This window comes from Saimiri boliviensis, chromosome 8, assembly GCF_048565385.1.
Source record: "Saimiri boliviensis isolate mSaiBol1 chromosome 8, mSaiBol1.pri, whole genome shotgun sequence".
Classification (NCBI taxonomy): Eukaryota; Metazoa; Chordata; class Mammalia; order Primates; family Cebidae; genus Saimiri; species Saimiri boliviensis.
The window spans coordinates 52,437,942-52,454,480 of NC_133456.1; the positions used below are offsets into that span (position 1 = coordinate 52,437,942).

Sequence of the window (16,539 nt, forward strand, 5' to 3'; positions counted from 1 at the left end):
GGAACAATAGTGTAATATGATTCCATTTAAACGAAGTTCAAATACAGGTAAAACTGACAGAGGCCCAAAGAGTGGTTAGCTTTGGGGGTGGAGGTGGATATTGATAGATGAGGGGACAGGCACACCTTTTCTTCCGCAAAGCACTGGGGAATGTCTTTATCTTACCATGGGGAGTGGTTACACAGGTGTTTACATATGCAAAATTCACTTAACTATACACCTAAATCTTACTCATTTTACTGTAAGTTTACCTCAATGAAACAGAAAACAATAAAAATTGAAAAATAATTTTTTAACTAATAGCTTAAGATGGGTCAGCATGCTACTGCCCATAGACGAAAACTAGCTCTCTGCATGTTTTCGTATGACTCACAAGCCAAGAAGCGTTTTACATTTTTAAATGGCTGGAAAAAAATCTACAGAATAATATTTTGACACGTGAAAATTATCTGTAATTCAGATTTGTGTTCATAAGGAATGTCTTGTTGGAGCCCACACAAAAAAATGCTTTGTGTAATCTCTTTTTTTCTCAATTTGTTTCAAAATTGCTTAAATGTAATCTCTTTGTTTCTCAGCTAATACCACTCGAATATTCCAAGGGACCAGAATAGTGAAAACAGGAGTGGTAAGTAGAGAATGGTAAATTGCTTTGTGGTGGCTGGTTGTTAATTTGCATGCATTTAAAACTATTACCACGAGGTGGCAGTATAATGTTATTAAACTGCTCACTGTGAAGAGGTTGCGGTAGAGAAGAATATTACATTATTCACTTTTTAGAATTCAGTACCTTATGAACCCAAGTTGTGCAACAGTGTTAGAGAGTTACACTGTATAATTTTGTGAGGGTAAAAATTCTTCATATTTTTATTTATTTATGATTTGTGGGATCGTACAATGTAGGACCCCAAAGGGGTTAAATCTGTTCCAGCCTCTTCATTTGACATATGCTCAAATTCAGATGGTCACTTGCCTGAAGTTATAGGGATCTGAAAATTTCTGGAACCGGATTTAGTATCTTAGTTTTCCCCAGTCCTGGTTGGTATAATGAATAATTAAAATACTAATCACAGTGGTGGTGACAATAATAGCCTAAAATTCACTAAGCTCTTCCAGGGTTTCAGGCACAGATTATTTTATTTACTTCTCCAGGCAGTCCACAGAGTCAGTGTTACTATTATTCCGATTTTGAAGATGAGGAAACCGAGGCTCAGTGAGTTAAAGTCATGTGTCCAGCATCACCCAGAGAGCAAGCCAAAATTAGACTAATAGCTCAGAGCCGCACTTCTCGTTTTCCTAAGATACCTTATATGAGTAAAACCCCCAAATTTGAGCCCCAGTTTAGTATGGTGGTAAGAACGAGCCGAGTCTTGGACCCAGGCAGCCCTGCATTTGTCCCTTCCAGGCCATGCACCTTGTGTAAGCTCTTTAACATCTCTGTGCCTCAGTTTTCTCACCTGCAAAATGGGATGATGATCATGCCCGCCTCGAACATGGGGAGCCCTAGGACAGCTGGCACCCGTTAATCGGAGCTCTTGTTATTCTTGATGTTGTTGTCATCTGTATGGGCTCAGATTTTCCCATGGCTAAACCTAGAGATTGCCAGGTACACTGACTCTACAATGCCCATGATGGAGATGCAGAAATGGAAACCAGTGCCCAGAGCATGCAGTGCAGAGCATGGCCTCCGACCCCGTCACTGCACACCTGGGCAGGCTGCTTTCCCTCCTGGTCCACCCACTTCCTCACTGGAAGACAGTGGGGTTGGACTGGATCGCCCAGTATCTTTTCAAACCTAGGGCGGAGTATCTCCTCAAGTATCAGTGATACACATAAAACCAAAGGTCTTCTGCCTCTCCTCACCCCAAGAACAGATGATCATCTGATGTTTCCAGTTCATGACTCCTTTGTTGTGTACGTCAGCTTTAACATTACTAACGTGTTTTGGCACTCGGCCTCATCTTGGGTAATATCGGTGTAAAGCTGAGTTGGATTCGCTAGTTATGCTTTTTAACATGTTCACAATTATTATAAAACCATTAAAAGAAAACTTGGTCACCCATGGACCACCTAATGTCGACTTTATGCCATATGTGGGAAAACTGCATAGCGTAGATGAGTGAAATCCTCAGAGGGTGATAAGCAGAGCCTCCTTCCCGACCTTAATTACCCACGCTTCTCTGCTTTTTCTTCTTCTGCTTCTTTGCCACCCTTGCCGGGTGACCCTTCTCAGCCCACAGCGTCTCCTGCCTCTTCAGCCGACATGGCCCCCATCAGCTCGGGGTCTTCTACCTGGACGTCCTCTGGCATCCCCTTCTCATTTGTTTCCATGGCGACTGGGATGGGCCCCTCCTCCAGTGGCAGCCAGGCCACCATGGCCTCAGTGGTCACCAGCACACTCCTTGCTGGCCTGGGGTTCGGCGGTGGTGGCATCTCCTCCTTCCCCAGCACCGTGTGGCCCACGCGCCTCCCGACAGCCGCCTCGGCCAGCAAGCAGGCGGCCAGGCCAGTCCTCGCCGCCACAGAGGCCTTGGCTTCTCCGGGGCCAGATGGTGATTCGTCACCAAGCAAGGACAGCGAGGGCACGGAGGAAGGAGAGAAGGATGAGAAAAGCGAGAGTGAGGACGGGGAGCGGGAGCACGAGGAGGATGGAGAGAAGGACTCCGAAAAGAAGGAGAAGAGCGGGGTGGCCCGCACTGCTGGGGAGCGGAGCCAGACGGAGCCCAGCCCCGCACCCTCGTCTCCCAACAGGACTGCCGAGGGGGGGCATCAGACTACACCTGGGCATGAGCAGGACCACACTGCCATCCCCACAGACCAGACAGGCGGAAGGAGGGATGCCGGCCCAGGCCTGGACCCTGATGCGGTCACCACCCAAGTGCCCCCCACCGCCACAGAGGAGCAGTATGAAAGGAGTGATCCCAAGAGGCCCGAGATGCCATCTAAAAAGCCTGTGTCCCGCGGGGACCGATTTTCTGAAGATAGCAGATTTATCACTGTTAATCCAGGTGAGTGGCGCCGGCCTTCTCTAAGGGTACCCGCTGCTGTGAACAGTAGTACCTTTTTTTCAAGAAATTGGGAGTAGGAGGTGAAGCTTCAGAAAGTACTTAATATTCTTAGAATTACGTATGTCCATCATGGAAAAGGTGCACGCGTGTGAATGTGTGTGTGTGTGTGTCCCTGTGTTACTCCAAAAGCCTACTCTCTTAGGCTGGAGTAAGTCTTTCTTTGATATTTGTTTTCTTGCCTTAGAATGACTCCAAAGACTTCAACCAGGCACTGATATAAGTGAATTAAAAAGCTAGAGATTTTAAGAATTAATTTATTAAGATGTCCTTGCATGTTCATTGTATCATGTATCTACAGATGGCTAGTTTGGTGCCAGGCACTGGGCTGGGTGCTGTCCCAGCGGAGCCTGGTCCCTGCCTAGCAAGTGTAAAGGGGAAGACAGAGAGATGACAGAGCAGCTAGCTGGAGCGTATGCCCGGAAGTTAGGTAGCAGGAACATTAGAAAGCCGGCAAGCTAGATGGTTAACTGGCAAGCCGGAAGACTAGCTAACTGAAGTTTCCGATTGTGAAATGGTAGTAGAGGAAATAAACAGGATATTGTCCAAGGGAATTATGGACAGCACAGGGACCTGCCTTAACTAAGAAAGGCCACTCTGGAGAAGTGACACGTTCATGGAAACCTGCAGAATGAGAAGCTTCAGCGTGGGGAGAGCTGGTATTAGCCCGTGGTCCTTGCCCAAGAAATACGGCCCTCTCTCCCGGAGCTCCCGTTGCTGTGGGAATGAGCCAGTGTATAGACAGTGAGGCCAGCGCATGAGATCCTCATCTCACCCCTACTGGTGGCAATTTTGTTGCTCTGTCATATGCTTCAATCTTAATGAACCATCCTGATAGTTTCTGCAAGGGAGCCGTAAGCATGAAGAGTTATTGTTGTGAGGGCTTTTCTTAATAAGAAATTCTTCATTTTGCCAGACTACAAGATGTTTAGCAACAATTTTTTTTGCGTCTAAGCTGTTGTGGAGTTATAAGAGTGCAAAAAAAAAAAGCAACTGGTAAATATTTATTTGCTTTTGCACTTGTAAACATTAAAATTCATCTAAAGCTGAGATCTCGTATGTTAAGATACAACTTAGAATAAATTTTCATGTTTTGAATTACTTTCCTCTTAAAGCTGGTATGAACTAATTTTTTGAAGTGGGGGTCTCCTGTGGGTATTGCTCAGTTTTGCTGTGCTTTGGGGGAAAGGTACAGAGTAGCCTTTGGTGGAATTGAGTGAAGGAAATATGGGGCCACTTGGGAACCTGTTTCTTTTTGCACAGTGGCGTTCCCTCTAGGAATTACGTTGAAACAGTTGAATTTTTTGCATTTGAAGATACTGAAGAAACATGTATGGAATGCCCACTCTAGAAGAGGCACCGGACTGGGCTTTGGAAGTAGAACATAGGTCAAGACAGCCTTCTCCTCTATTGGGTTTGCGTTCTAGAAGGGGAGCTTGAGACTATGCCAGTAAACAAATGCATACCTTTAAGCAGCCTTCATTGCTAGGGTCCAGGAGCGGAAGGACAGCATAGCCCTGAGTGGCCAAGGATGACCTCTGAGCAGAGATCCAAGTGGTGAGAAGGAGACAGCCATGGAAAGATCCAGGGAAGGGCATTCTGGTCTGCAGGAACAGCAGGTCCAGAGACCTGACGTTTAAAACTCTTAGGAAACTAACTCCTCCTCTCTGTACCCTCCTTCCCCTAAAAAGAGAGAGAGAGAAGGAAAGCAATAAAAAAATTGGTTGTCGTATGCTTACTCTGACAGTTGTCTTCTCTGTGACAGTTAAACCTTCCAAACCTCTTACAGATTAGTTGTTCCTTGATTCTTTGGGTAACATGGCTAATGTGGCAAACATGATTTCATCACGCCTGCAGATCTTGATTATATTTCCTCCTCCTCCTGTCAAACTCTGCTTTCAACATTACCTAGTTTGTAATTAAAACAGGCTTGTGGTGGGGTGATCCACACTAATAATTTGACGTAGTTAACCTGGGCCACTTTGATAAGTCATAGGCCACTTTGATAAGTCCAGAGACCTGCTGTGGGGATTAATTTGGATCTGTTGAGGAGCTATCAGAAGGCCAATGTGGTAAACCAGAGACAGTGAGGGAGAGAGGAGCAGATGGATTTAGGGATTGACAGAGGTGCTCTGGAAAGGTGCTGGCTGGCCACGCTGAAGATTTCGTTCTACTAGAAATGAGAAACCAGTGGTAGATTTCAGCTGGAGAGTTACTTGATTAATTTTTTGAAAGAGCACTCAGGCCTCTGCATGGACATTATATAGGGAAGGCAAGCATGGACCAATGAAGCCCAGTTAGGAGGCAGTGGTCGCGGTGACGTGGGCCAGTGTGCTTTCTCCAAAGACAGAAGGTGGACTTGGAATTGGTTTTCAGGCTTGAATGTTTAGCCTCTGGACTGCGGGCTCTGGCAGAGTAGCATTCTCAGTCTGCTCATCTTAAACATTTGTTTGACCACATTCCTGAAAAAATACGGCTGCAGAGAGCTCAGGCTGGGAGTATTCACAGGTTAAGAGATAAGAGAGAGGAAGGGACTGGAACTCCCCGGGGAAGTGGAAATGAGTTACTGTCATTGGAGTCAGGTTCCAGATTCCAGAGAATGGGGATAAGAAATGGATGGTAAACTTGGGGGCTCCCCATTCCAGGTATGAGGTGTGTGGGTCTTCAGCTTCTACCCTACAGAAATCTGAGAGCATCTTCAATCTTGGCAGAGTGGCTTTGGGAGTCACATCAACCCAGTCGTCTCTGTCCCTTACTCACTCAGGGTCCTCAGGTAAGTCTTGGCCTCGGGTACTCATTTGTAAAGTGGAACTAATGATCATCCTTAATGCTAAAGGTGGCGTGACTGTGGAGACCCCGTTACTGTCATTGACAAATAGGAGCTGTTAGCTTCCCAGATACCACACAATGATGGCGACTGTGAGAAGACCCGTCACAACCCTTTCCTTTGCTATTGTCTGTGGACATTAAAGCTACCGGTCCCCAAGTAGCTGCCATTAAAAATGATCTCCAGATGGCTGGGTGCAGTGGCTCACTCCTGTAATCCCAGCACTTTGGGAGGCCAAGGAGAGTGGCTCACTGAAATCCGGAAGTTCAAGACCAGCCTGGGCAACATGGCGAAACCCCATCTCTAGAAAAAAAAATGTAACAATTAGCATGGCATAGTGGCTCATGCCTGTAGTCCCAGCCATTCAGGAGGCTGAGGTGGGAGATCACTTGAGCCCGAAAGGCAGAGGCTGCAGTGAACCGAGGTCAAGCCACTGCACTCCAGCCTGGATGATAGAATAAGCCTCTGTCTCTATTTAAAAAAAAAAAAAAAAAAAAAGACTTCCTCCTGAAACTCAACTGGTAAATCCTAGCTTTTCCCTTATCACCTTCAGCTCAGTGGGAAGGCCCACTTCTTCTGAAAGCTAAAAAGACACTTTCTTCAGAATTTCAGGCAATTCAAATTTGAAAACGGTGGCGATGATTGTTTAAGCCAGAGATAAGCAAAGTTTTTCAGCGAAGGGCCAGATAGTAAATATTTTTCAGCTCTGCAGACCACAGTTCTCTGTTGCAGCTGCTCAGTTCTGCCTTGTAGCCCAAAAGCCGCCATGGACAATACACAGTTGAGTGAATGTGTATTTCCACATGTGTATTTCAATTAAAACTTTGTTTGCAGAAACAGGCAGTGGGCCTGATATGGTCCATAGTCTTGTCGTTTGCCAACCCCCGGTTTATGCAGAAAGACACCTGTTCCTGTTGATTAGCAAAGGATGAGTGGCCTGAGGGTAAAGCGAGCAAGCCCCACACCAGTCAGTGATCCTGAAGGTCTCGCTTCACTTCCGTTCACTCCATCCTTTGCCCTGTCTGCCTTCTCCAGCGTGGTATTTATTTTTTAATGAAATCACCATCATTTGAATGTTTGCGGTGACGTATTTTAAGGACTTTGTGTGTACTTTTGCTTTAAATATGTTTCACATTTATTTTTTCTTCCTATTAAGTAAAAACAATTACTTTAATCAATATCTGATCTGTGAGTGATAATGTGTAAAGTTACACACTGTTACAGTTTTGTGAGTGTCTCCAAAAGGCTTGTTGAAATTCCTTTGGTGTTTCATAACATCTTTTTAAGTACTGTGAGTAGTGGCTTTAATATATTATCTCCCAGGGAAGGAGAAGGGAATCCTCCTGTAGAAGAAATGGCAAACTTAGACACCTACAGAAACCAGTTAACACTAGTGAGAAAAAAAAAAAAGGACCAGGTGTTAGACATTAGGGAGTGGTGAGGACTGCAGCAAATTGAAGAGCACATGTGCTTTCTAAAGAGAGCCATCTCAGCTCCCACACATTACTGCCAGTGAGAATGCCTAGTAAGCCAGAAATGCAGGTTTTTGTGCAGAACCCCTCTCCTCAACTTTCAAGTGAGCTCAAATTTTTAACACAATTTTTCCTTTTTAAAAATGTATGCCAAACTAAACCCATGGTTGGGCCAGGTAGGAACTGGTGGTGCTCAGCCTCTGCTGTAGTGTTGATTGCTAGAGTGGCAACTGCCATAGAAGGCTTGAAGGCCAGCGTGCACTCACTCCCGCTCACCAGGCTTTTTTCTAGCGTTTCTTTAGTGCAAAGCCCTCATCTGGATGTCTGCTACATGGAAATCCAGCATATGGTCCCACCCTCAGGAGCCACAGCCTGAACCCAGAAGCCAGTTGATGCAAGGAAATGTTCTTGGGGCAGTGTGCAGTACAGCAGACCCTAGAAAAACATTTCAGAGTGGGCATCATCTACAAACCCATCATTTGGTGCTGGGATTTTCCATTTTTGTTTCCTTAAATTAGGGAAACTCTTTTTTTCAGATTGAATCTTGCTCAGAACTCCAGTACGTGAACACTCATTGCTGAAGGTTTACTAACTGCCTCTTCTGGCTCAGCCCTGAGTCACGTGCTATGGGAACAGTCCACTTCAGGGGTCAGCATACCACAGCCAGCAGGCCACATCCATCCCGTGGCCTGCATTTGCATGGCCCATGAGCTGCGAATGGACAGAGTTGGACGGAGGCTCTGGGCTGCTGTTCTGCTTTGAGCCGAAGCGGAGGGTGCAAAGCCCCAGCCACTCTGCTCCTTTGGGCAAACCCTGGGGTGCCTGTTTGGAACTCTCAAGCACCACCCTTTAATTACAGAAATGATACCAGCATCATCAGCGAACATGTGCTCTGTGCTAGCTCTGCCTGTGCAGAAGGCCAGCTGTGTATGTCACTGATCCTGTGGTACTCCCGTGAATGTCATGCTGCCATTGTTGCCGTCATGTGGGTGAGGAAAGCAAGGCTCAGAGGAAGGCACGTGCCCACAACCACACAGCAGGTGGCAAGACAAAGCCCAAACGTGGGCTCTGAGTCTTGTAGTCCAGGGGGATCCTCCCCACGTGGTGCTGGCTTTGGTGCTGGGTCCCAGAATGCACAATACCAGATGATTTCAGATGCAGTACTAATGATTAAGTGAGTATTTTAATGTGTGCTTTTAAAAAGAGACCCAGCTTTCCATTTGTGACAGCGGTTCTCAACCAGAGGCAATTCTGTCCTTCTCCCTAGGAACGTTTGGGAGCATCTGGAGACAATTCTAGTTGTCATTACTGGCACTGGGGTGCTGCTGGTGTCTCGTGGGTAGAGAGGGCTATTGCTAAACGTCATACGATGACAGGACAGCTCCACAGCAAGGAACCATCTGGTGAAAATTGTCATTAATGCCAAGGCCAAGAACCCCTGATGTACAGCATTCATGTAAAGTTTCCTTTTTGAAGTTTACTTGAGGACAAATAAGAGTAGTAATTTAAAGACAGGAAGTGACAGTGCAGGTTCATGCGGATGGGGCAGAAATCATGAATGCAATACCCAGCTGGCTAGGGATTAGCAGCACTGCAGCCTGCTTCATTTAAAAATTAGTTACGTCGGGCACTTGCACAGACTATCAGACGTAGTTTTCAGCCAGGGCTAGTTTTGCTGGCCAGGTTTCTTTCTAGAGAAATGTTTTCTTTGTAATTCTGTGCACCCCTCCCCTGGGCTGCATCTTCTTGGCCTGTTCGTGGGGAACAAGGTCAGGGTAGGCCAAAGGGGTTATACAGCTGCCAGTACCGGTTTGGTTTCTTTTCAGAAACTATGTGGGTCCTTGGATTTTCTATTGCCCAATGAATGATCTTTGAATTAAGACACATGGTAGATCTCATGGTATGGAAGACTAGACCCCACCAAGAACAATTAGTGTTCTTCCAGAGAGGCTGGATTCGAGAATTCAGGTTGCAGCAGGTGGCATATTTGGTGTAACATTGGTATACAGCTTCTGTCCCTGACTGATTTCAGAACCACATAATGTTGCAACCAACTGTCAGTGGTGGCAGTCTGGTAGGTTAGGCCTTGCCATCTTTTGGGGCCTTGGAATTAAATTAAGATTTATCAAATGCCCCCTACTTTCCCACCACCTAATTGAAATAGAGATGACAGACCATCATTTTGATTGTTTGAGTCCGGTGAATTAAGTTCTGCGTGAAATGGTAAGAGAGCACTTACTCACAGGAACTCTTGGCAGTGATATAACTGGAAATGAATGATGCTCTAATCCTGCCCACCCGTGTTAACACAGAGCCAGTGTCCTGTTGCAGGAGAACATAGATATTTGTAACTGATGAACAATCTTTTCTCTGCAGCAGTGGTTTAGGTAACGTCAAAGCTCCAGAAAAAAATAAAAGGCCAATTTTGTGGCCCTGTAAAAACAGCAGCTACATTTCACATCTTACCATTTCACATCCCTTAGAATGACTGCTATCAAAAATAGAGAAAATAAGTGTTGGCAGAAACGTGGAAAGATGGGAACCCATTGTGCATTGCTAGTGGGAGTGTCATATGGACTAGCCACTGTGGAAAATAGTGTGGCAATTCCTCAAAAAATTAAAAACAAAATTATATGATGTAGCAGTTCTATTTCTGGGTATACAGTTGACCCTTGAACAACAGTCTTGAACTGTGTGTATCCACTTATAAGAAAAACGTGAGTTTTCTTCCGTCTCTGCCACCCCTAAGAGAGAAAGACCAACTCTTCCTCATTGTGCCCTCATCAGCCTTCTCAAAGTGAAGATGATGGGAATGAAGACCTTTAGGATGACCTACTTCCCCTTAATGAATAGTAAATAGAAATCTTTTCTCTTCCTTATGATTTTCTTCATAACATTTTCTTTTTTCTAGCTTACTTTATTGTAACAACACAGCATATAATACAAATAATATACAAATATGTGTTAATTGACTACGTTATTGGCGAGGCTTCTGGTCAACGGTAGGCTATTAATAGGAAAGTTTTTGGAGACTCAGAAGTTATACATGAACCTGTGATTATTCAGGGATCAGCACCCCTGACGCCTGTGTTGTTCATGGGTTAACTGTATAGCTAAAGGATTGAAAGCAAGGTCTCAGAGATATCTGTAGACCCACGTTCATGGCAGCATCATTGACAGTAGCCAAGAGCTGGAAGCAACCAAGTGTTCGTCAGTGGGTGAATGGCTAAACAAATTGTGGCACAGAGTACACACAGTGAAATAACTGTTCAGCCTTTAAAAGGAATGAAATCCTGTCACATGCTACAACGTGGATGCACCCTGAGGACATTACCGTTAAGTGTAATGAGCCAGTCCCAGAAAGACAAATAATAGATGATTCCACCTATATAAGATACCTAGTATTGTGAAACTCAAAGAAACAAAGTAGAATAGTGGTTGTCAGAGGCTGATGAAAGGGGCAGTGGGGAGTTGTTTAATGGATATAGAGTTCTTGGTTTGCAAGATGAAAAAGTTCTGGAGATCAGTTGCACATCAGTTGCACAACAGTGTGAATAAACTAAACCTCACTGAATGGGACACTTAGAAATGGTTAAGATGTTAAATTTTGTGGTATGTATTTTTTACCACTTTTTTTTTTTTTAAGCAGCCACCTTAATTCACAGATGTGGGAGGTTTTTAATGCGTGGTATGGCTCAGAACAAATATGGTGAAATTCCCCACGATGGAAACAGGCTTTAAATTTATGAGTATGCAGATCGTCCTTCTCTTTATTTTTCTTGCAAATTAAAGCATCTTGTTCTTCCCTACTCCTGATAGAGGCCCCTTGGATCCAAGCTAGTTTTGATCTTGACACCAGAGGGGTTCTTGTCCTGTAGCAGAAGTTGAGCCCTTACTGGAGGGTAGGAGGCATTTCAGATGGGTCCATCTGATGTATGGCTGCCGGTAGCATTTATAGTACATTGTACTCCGTTTTTATTTGCTTCTACTGGGATGAGAGCCAAGCCAGTAAAAGGCAAACAGCATTAATTCAGTGATGACATATGCCACTGAAAACTGTTTTTCTTTTCTTTTTTTTTAAATTTTTTTAAAAAGCAGAATGGAGGCACTTTACTCAGATTCTGCTGGGTGCTGAAATAAAGATGGAGAGAAAGAACGGCTGTGGGGAGGTTGTTAACCTTACCTTCCTCCTGCATATGCTCAGAGAGGGTTCGTTAGCGTTTTGCTCCCAGTTTCATGGGGAAGACCTTTCGGGAGCAGGCGCACTCTTTTGATTCTGGGCTCTAGCTGGCCTCACGTCACCCTCTGAGTAGCTGTTCACCTGCACTTCACATCCGTTGGGGAAGTACTGGGTATCAACTGATACTCCTTTCCTCATTATCATCTTCTACACAAGATCCAGATGCACTGAGGAGAACGGACCATGCTACATGGGCAGAGCAACAGCATGGTCAGTTTCTAATTGGCCTAAAAATAAAATCCCTTCAAAAATAAATGCAGTTGGAGAAAGCTGCTTTGTACAGAAAGAGCCTCTTCTCTTGAGCCAGGTTAGTGGTATCAGGATCATGGTGAGTTTCTTAAACCATGATTTTTACTTCTGATCTTGAGGCCTTTTTAAAAGACCCGAGTTAGGATTGTTCTGCAGACTCCTTGGGTCAGAGTGCCATCTTGCAGACTGAAACTAGGCTGGCCAGAGTGAGCTGGCAATGGGGGTTGGGGGTGAGGAAAGCTGGTCTGGTGTGTGACATTAGGGAGTAGTGACGACTGTGGCAAACCAGTGAGACACACCCTGTCTGAAGGGCATGTACCTGTTGGTTCCAAATGACATTTGCCATGTGGGAATTCAGGCTTTTGTTCCCAACTTTGAACGTTTTTCCACTGGAAGCTTCCATTGCTGATTTTTCTCGGAACTCTTTTGCTTTTTAAATGTTGGCAGCTACTTCACAATTAAAAAATAATTACCGGGAAGGGGTGTCAAACCAGGGTTGCCAGTTCATAACCCACGTCAGGCAGGAATGGAAGGACTAGTGCCGCTGGGAAAACCGTCACGTGGATGAAACTGACATGGAGGTGAGGAGGCGTTCTGTGAGCCCAGAGGTCCTGTACTTAACTTGGTGTCACACTTTGGGCATCATGGAGGGAAGCAACCCCTAGTCACTGGGCAGCTCCGTTCCACTGGACCCTTTAGGGGGCAGCTCGGTTACCAGCAAAGCGCCGAGCAGCCGTGTGCTGCCCCTGGCAGATGAGCGTCAGTGTTACTACACTGTCAGCATTGTTGCTTGGCTCCCTTGAAGGAAAGAAAAGAATCAGCATTTCTCGGGCACCTCCTCTGTGTCAGGCACTGTGCTTGGTGCCTGACTGATCTGGGGCAGCTTCATGAGCAGGCGGCCTGTGCACTCTCGTAGGCCCTCTGCTCGGAAGGGCCTGTGCTTGCCTTCAGACTCTCTCATACGCTGCTGTCACCTTCTTGAAACTATTTAATAACTTTTGAATGAGCCCCAGGATTTCATTTTGCATCTGGTCCTGTAAGTTACGTAGCCATAACTTACATCTGTTTTCACATAGACGATCTTCTTTCATCCTCAGGATTCCCCTGAGACATGAGTGTCATCATTTTTCTCCCTTTGATACAGGAGTGAACAGACACTCAGAGATGGGCAGTCATTTACCCAAAGCCACACAGCTGGAAAGAACTAAGTCAGAATTTGTACTCAGGTCTGCCTTAGTCTGGAGTGTAGCACTGCCTCCATCATGTTCTGTCTCTAGTGGCCTAGGCGTGGGGAAGTTTGGTCTCCTGGATTGCCGCTGTCTGAGGGCATATAATGAGATGGGTGTGTACTCAGTGTCGCATTTTGTGTGTTCTTAGTAGTCCTAGCAGTTTGCTGTTTTGTTAGGGCCACAAACTGAGTCAGGCAGCATGATGGGTATTTCTTCCCAAGGACACAGCAAGAAGTATGGGGGCCAGACTCTGGCTCACATCTATAATCCCAGCACTTTGAGGGGAAGCAGAGGCAAGGGGATCCCTTGAGCCCAGAAGTTCGAGACCAGCCTGGGCAACATACCAGGAAAGTGTCTCTACCAAAAAAATGGGGAAAAAAGAAGTATGGTACAGTCTAGTCTCAGGGCAAACTTTGAGATTCTAGCTTGTGGGTAACAACCCCCATGGGCACCGAGGGAGGAGAACTGTCCAGACCCCAGGCACAATTAGTGCCTGAAGAATATCTTAGTTCCTAGTATTATTACCCAGCTATTTCCTTTATATAATCCTTTATCTATAATCATATATTAGTTTATAGAATTAGTGCCTGAAGTATAACTTACTGCTTACATATATCTAGCTTATATAATCATCCTGAATACTTATATCTAGCACACTCAGTTCTATATAATGTTTCTGTGTAATCATACAGGTATTATAGTCAGAGCTGTACTGACACATTTAGTGCTGATTTATAGAATCCTTCTGTATAACCATATAGTAGTTTGTAGTAGGAGGAATGCCCAGAGCAGTCACAGAACAGAAGCAGTACATGGGAAAACAGCCAGACCAGGACAAGAACCAAAGACCCAGGCGGTGGCGTCCCTGCCTGAAAGGCCATACGCTGGATGGCAGGCTTGGAGCAAGAGCCTCTCCTCCTGATAAAGGAGTTGGAGTACCTTGCATCCAGTTCCCGTGGAAAGTAGGCCTCAGGCCTGAGATCCTGGAAATAACCGAGGGAGAAGAACCCCTCTGGTGTGACCAGTCACCGCAGCTGTCCACCCTGTCAGTCTTTTCTCGCTTCTGTGCTAGCTCAAATCATCCTCCCATAAATATCTTAATAGAAGAGCACAAGTCTGTCACCTCCCACTGCATTGGCTTACGGTATCCTTCTATTGGAAATCCTTTGAAGTCTCCAGCCCCCAGATAAGAAGTGTTGTGCACAATATCTGTTGCACACAGCCCACCTCCTTGCCTTGGTGGCCTAATGGGGGTAGACCCCTTGTCTGTACACGACCCTCTACTACTGCGCATGGCACGGCCCCCTACTGCACACGGCCCACCTCTCTGCCCAGGTGACATATGGAGTGGCCCCCTCGCTTGTGACTCGTGATTATGTATGCCCTATTACTAAGCCTGTAGATGATGATCTCCACTCACAGGTGGCATGGCCCTCCAGATGCTCTTCACCAGTTCTTCAGCGTCCTGTCTCTTTACTTCTCAGACCCTGCACCTGAGCACAGCATAAGGGACTCCCCACAACCCCGTGGGGCCCAACAGCCCTACATAGCTTTTTACCATAATCACATCACAGGCAGCCCCTTGTGCTGATGCCCAGCGCATCTGAAGTTCTGTATGACTGCCACTTCCACATGCAGATGTCACAAGAAGAAGTCAGATTCAGCAAACACTCAGTGAGCACTCCCCTTCTCCTGCTGCCGTGTGAGGGTGCTGATGAGGAAGAGAGTGGTGCTAATGAGAAGGAATGATGCCCCTGCTAGGATGGTGGCGGATGATGGTGTTGCTGAAGTTGGGGTGTGTACCGATGACGATAATCACAATAGTTAACAGGAACCAGGTGCCAGGCAACATTCTAAAGTGTTTTAGCTCATTTAATCTTCATACCACCACAATGCTGTATGCAATATAATTTCCATTTACAGAGGAGGAGATTGAGGCACAGAGAGGTTAGGTCAGTTGCCCAGAGTTGCATAGCTAGTAGGAGGTAGAGCTTTGTTACTGTTCTTTCATGGAGAGATGGAAATCAGCCCTGCCTCTGGGGACTAGAGTAACAAAAGAGCAATTATAATTGAGTGTGATGTATGCAGTAAGATAACACGAGCTGATGATGGTGGTGGTGGTGGTACTTGGCATTTGCTTGATATAAGACACCCTTCTAGGCATTCTTACATCGAATTCCCCCACAGCTCGATCGATGAAGCAGGCTCTTTTTATCCCATTTTACAGATGAAGAACTCCAGGCCCAAACTGGATTAAAGGTCACACAGAAAATGGCAGAGCCAGGATTTGAACCTGTAACCTCTACTCTGCCCTTAAGAGATAATACAGATTGGGGGCTTCGGCAAGCCTCACAGAGAAGGCAGCGTTTGAACTAGGATTGAAGGATCAATAAGATCAACTCTGGCATCAGGAAAGGAAAGGCACTCCCTGCGGTAGGAATGGGAGGGGCAGAGACAGAGAGGCGGGACTGTGGCCCAGCATGGTCACTGATTGGGTGAGTGTGGCTGGAACAGTGAAGGGGAACAGCAGGAGATGATGCTGGGGTGGTGGTGGTGGAAGGCGCTGCTCCTGAAGGCCCGTGCTTTCCCCACTCAGGGGTATCATGAGGAGCTGCTTAGGAAGGTGACAGAAGCAGATTTCACTTGGTCACCTGGAAATGGAATCCAGTTCCAGGCTCCTGGCACCAGGAAGACGAAGCAGTACTGTGAATTTGAAATTGAAATCAACATTATCATGCCCCACATGGAAATTCAGCCACACTCTTACTTTCGCTTGGCTTTTATGAAAAAGACACAAGCCAATGAAACTGCCTGCCATTAGTCAAGGTCAAAGTACAACTTACCAGAAAAACTCCCTTAGGTCTCTCACTCACACTACACGTGATTGCCAACCTCAGAGCTACTCCACAGAAACTGCCATTTGGGGACTGTCCACAGTGGGATTTCAGATAGGCCCCAGCCCCATACGGGAACCCCTCTGCCACACCCTGCGCCAGTAATCACACACTTTCAGGAAGTGTTAGAGGGAGAGGTGACTCACTCCATCCTGGAAGTCAAGTTTGAGCCCAGCTCTGACCTTGGTCGGCTGTGATCTCAAGAGCCTTGTCCTCTGGACCTTCATTCTCTCTCTCCATGCTGGTGGTTCATACTTTTTCTGGGGCCTGGACCTCTCTGACAATCTGATGAAAACTGAACACTCATCCTGTGGAGGAAGAGACGGGGGACAGACATTATCATCAACACAGAGATGCCCCTGTGGTATCAGGGACTATATAATGTGCCACTGATCCACACAACCGGATGGTCACTCCCTAACCCCTTCCCAAGGCCTAGAAATTCTAGAGTGATCACTTTTTACTGGTCTTAGAATGGCTGAAATATGCTGGGCACGGTGGCTTATGCCTGTAGTCCCAGCACTTTGGGAGGCCGAGGCAGGAGGATCACTTGAGGTCAGGAGTTC

At 46.1% G+C, this 16,539-nt stretch overlaps 1 protein-coding gene across 3 annotated transcripts in view; it reads left to right on the top strand.

Moving 5' to 3' along the window:
• The window catches only part of PTPRG (protein tyrosine phosphatase receptor type G), a 777,462-nt gene that overhangs the window by 677,648 nt on the left and 83,275 nt on the right, over positions 1-16,539 (top strand). For all 3 annotated transcript variants that reach the window (XM_039477294.2, XM_039477296.2, XM_039477295.2), the window contains exons 11-12: positions 576-625; positions 2,231-3,005. In XM_039477294.2, coding sequence (XP_039333228.1) covers positions 576-625; positions 2,231-3,005 — 825 coding nt within the window. The remainder of the gene's footprint in view (positions 1-575; positions 626-2,230; positions 3,006-16,539) is intronic.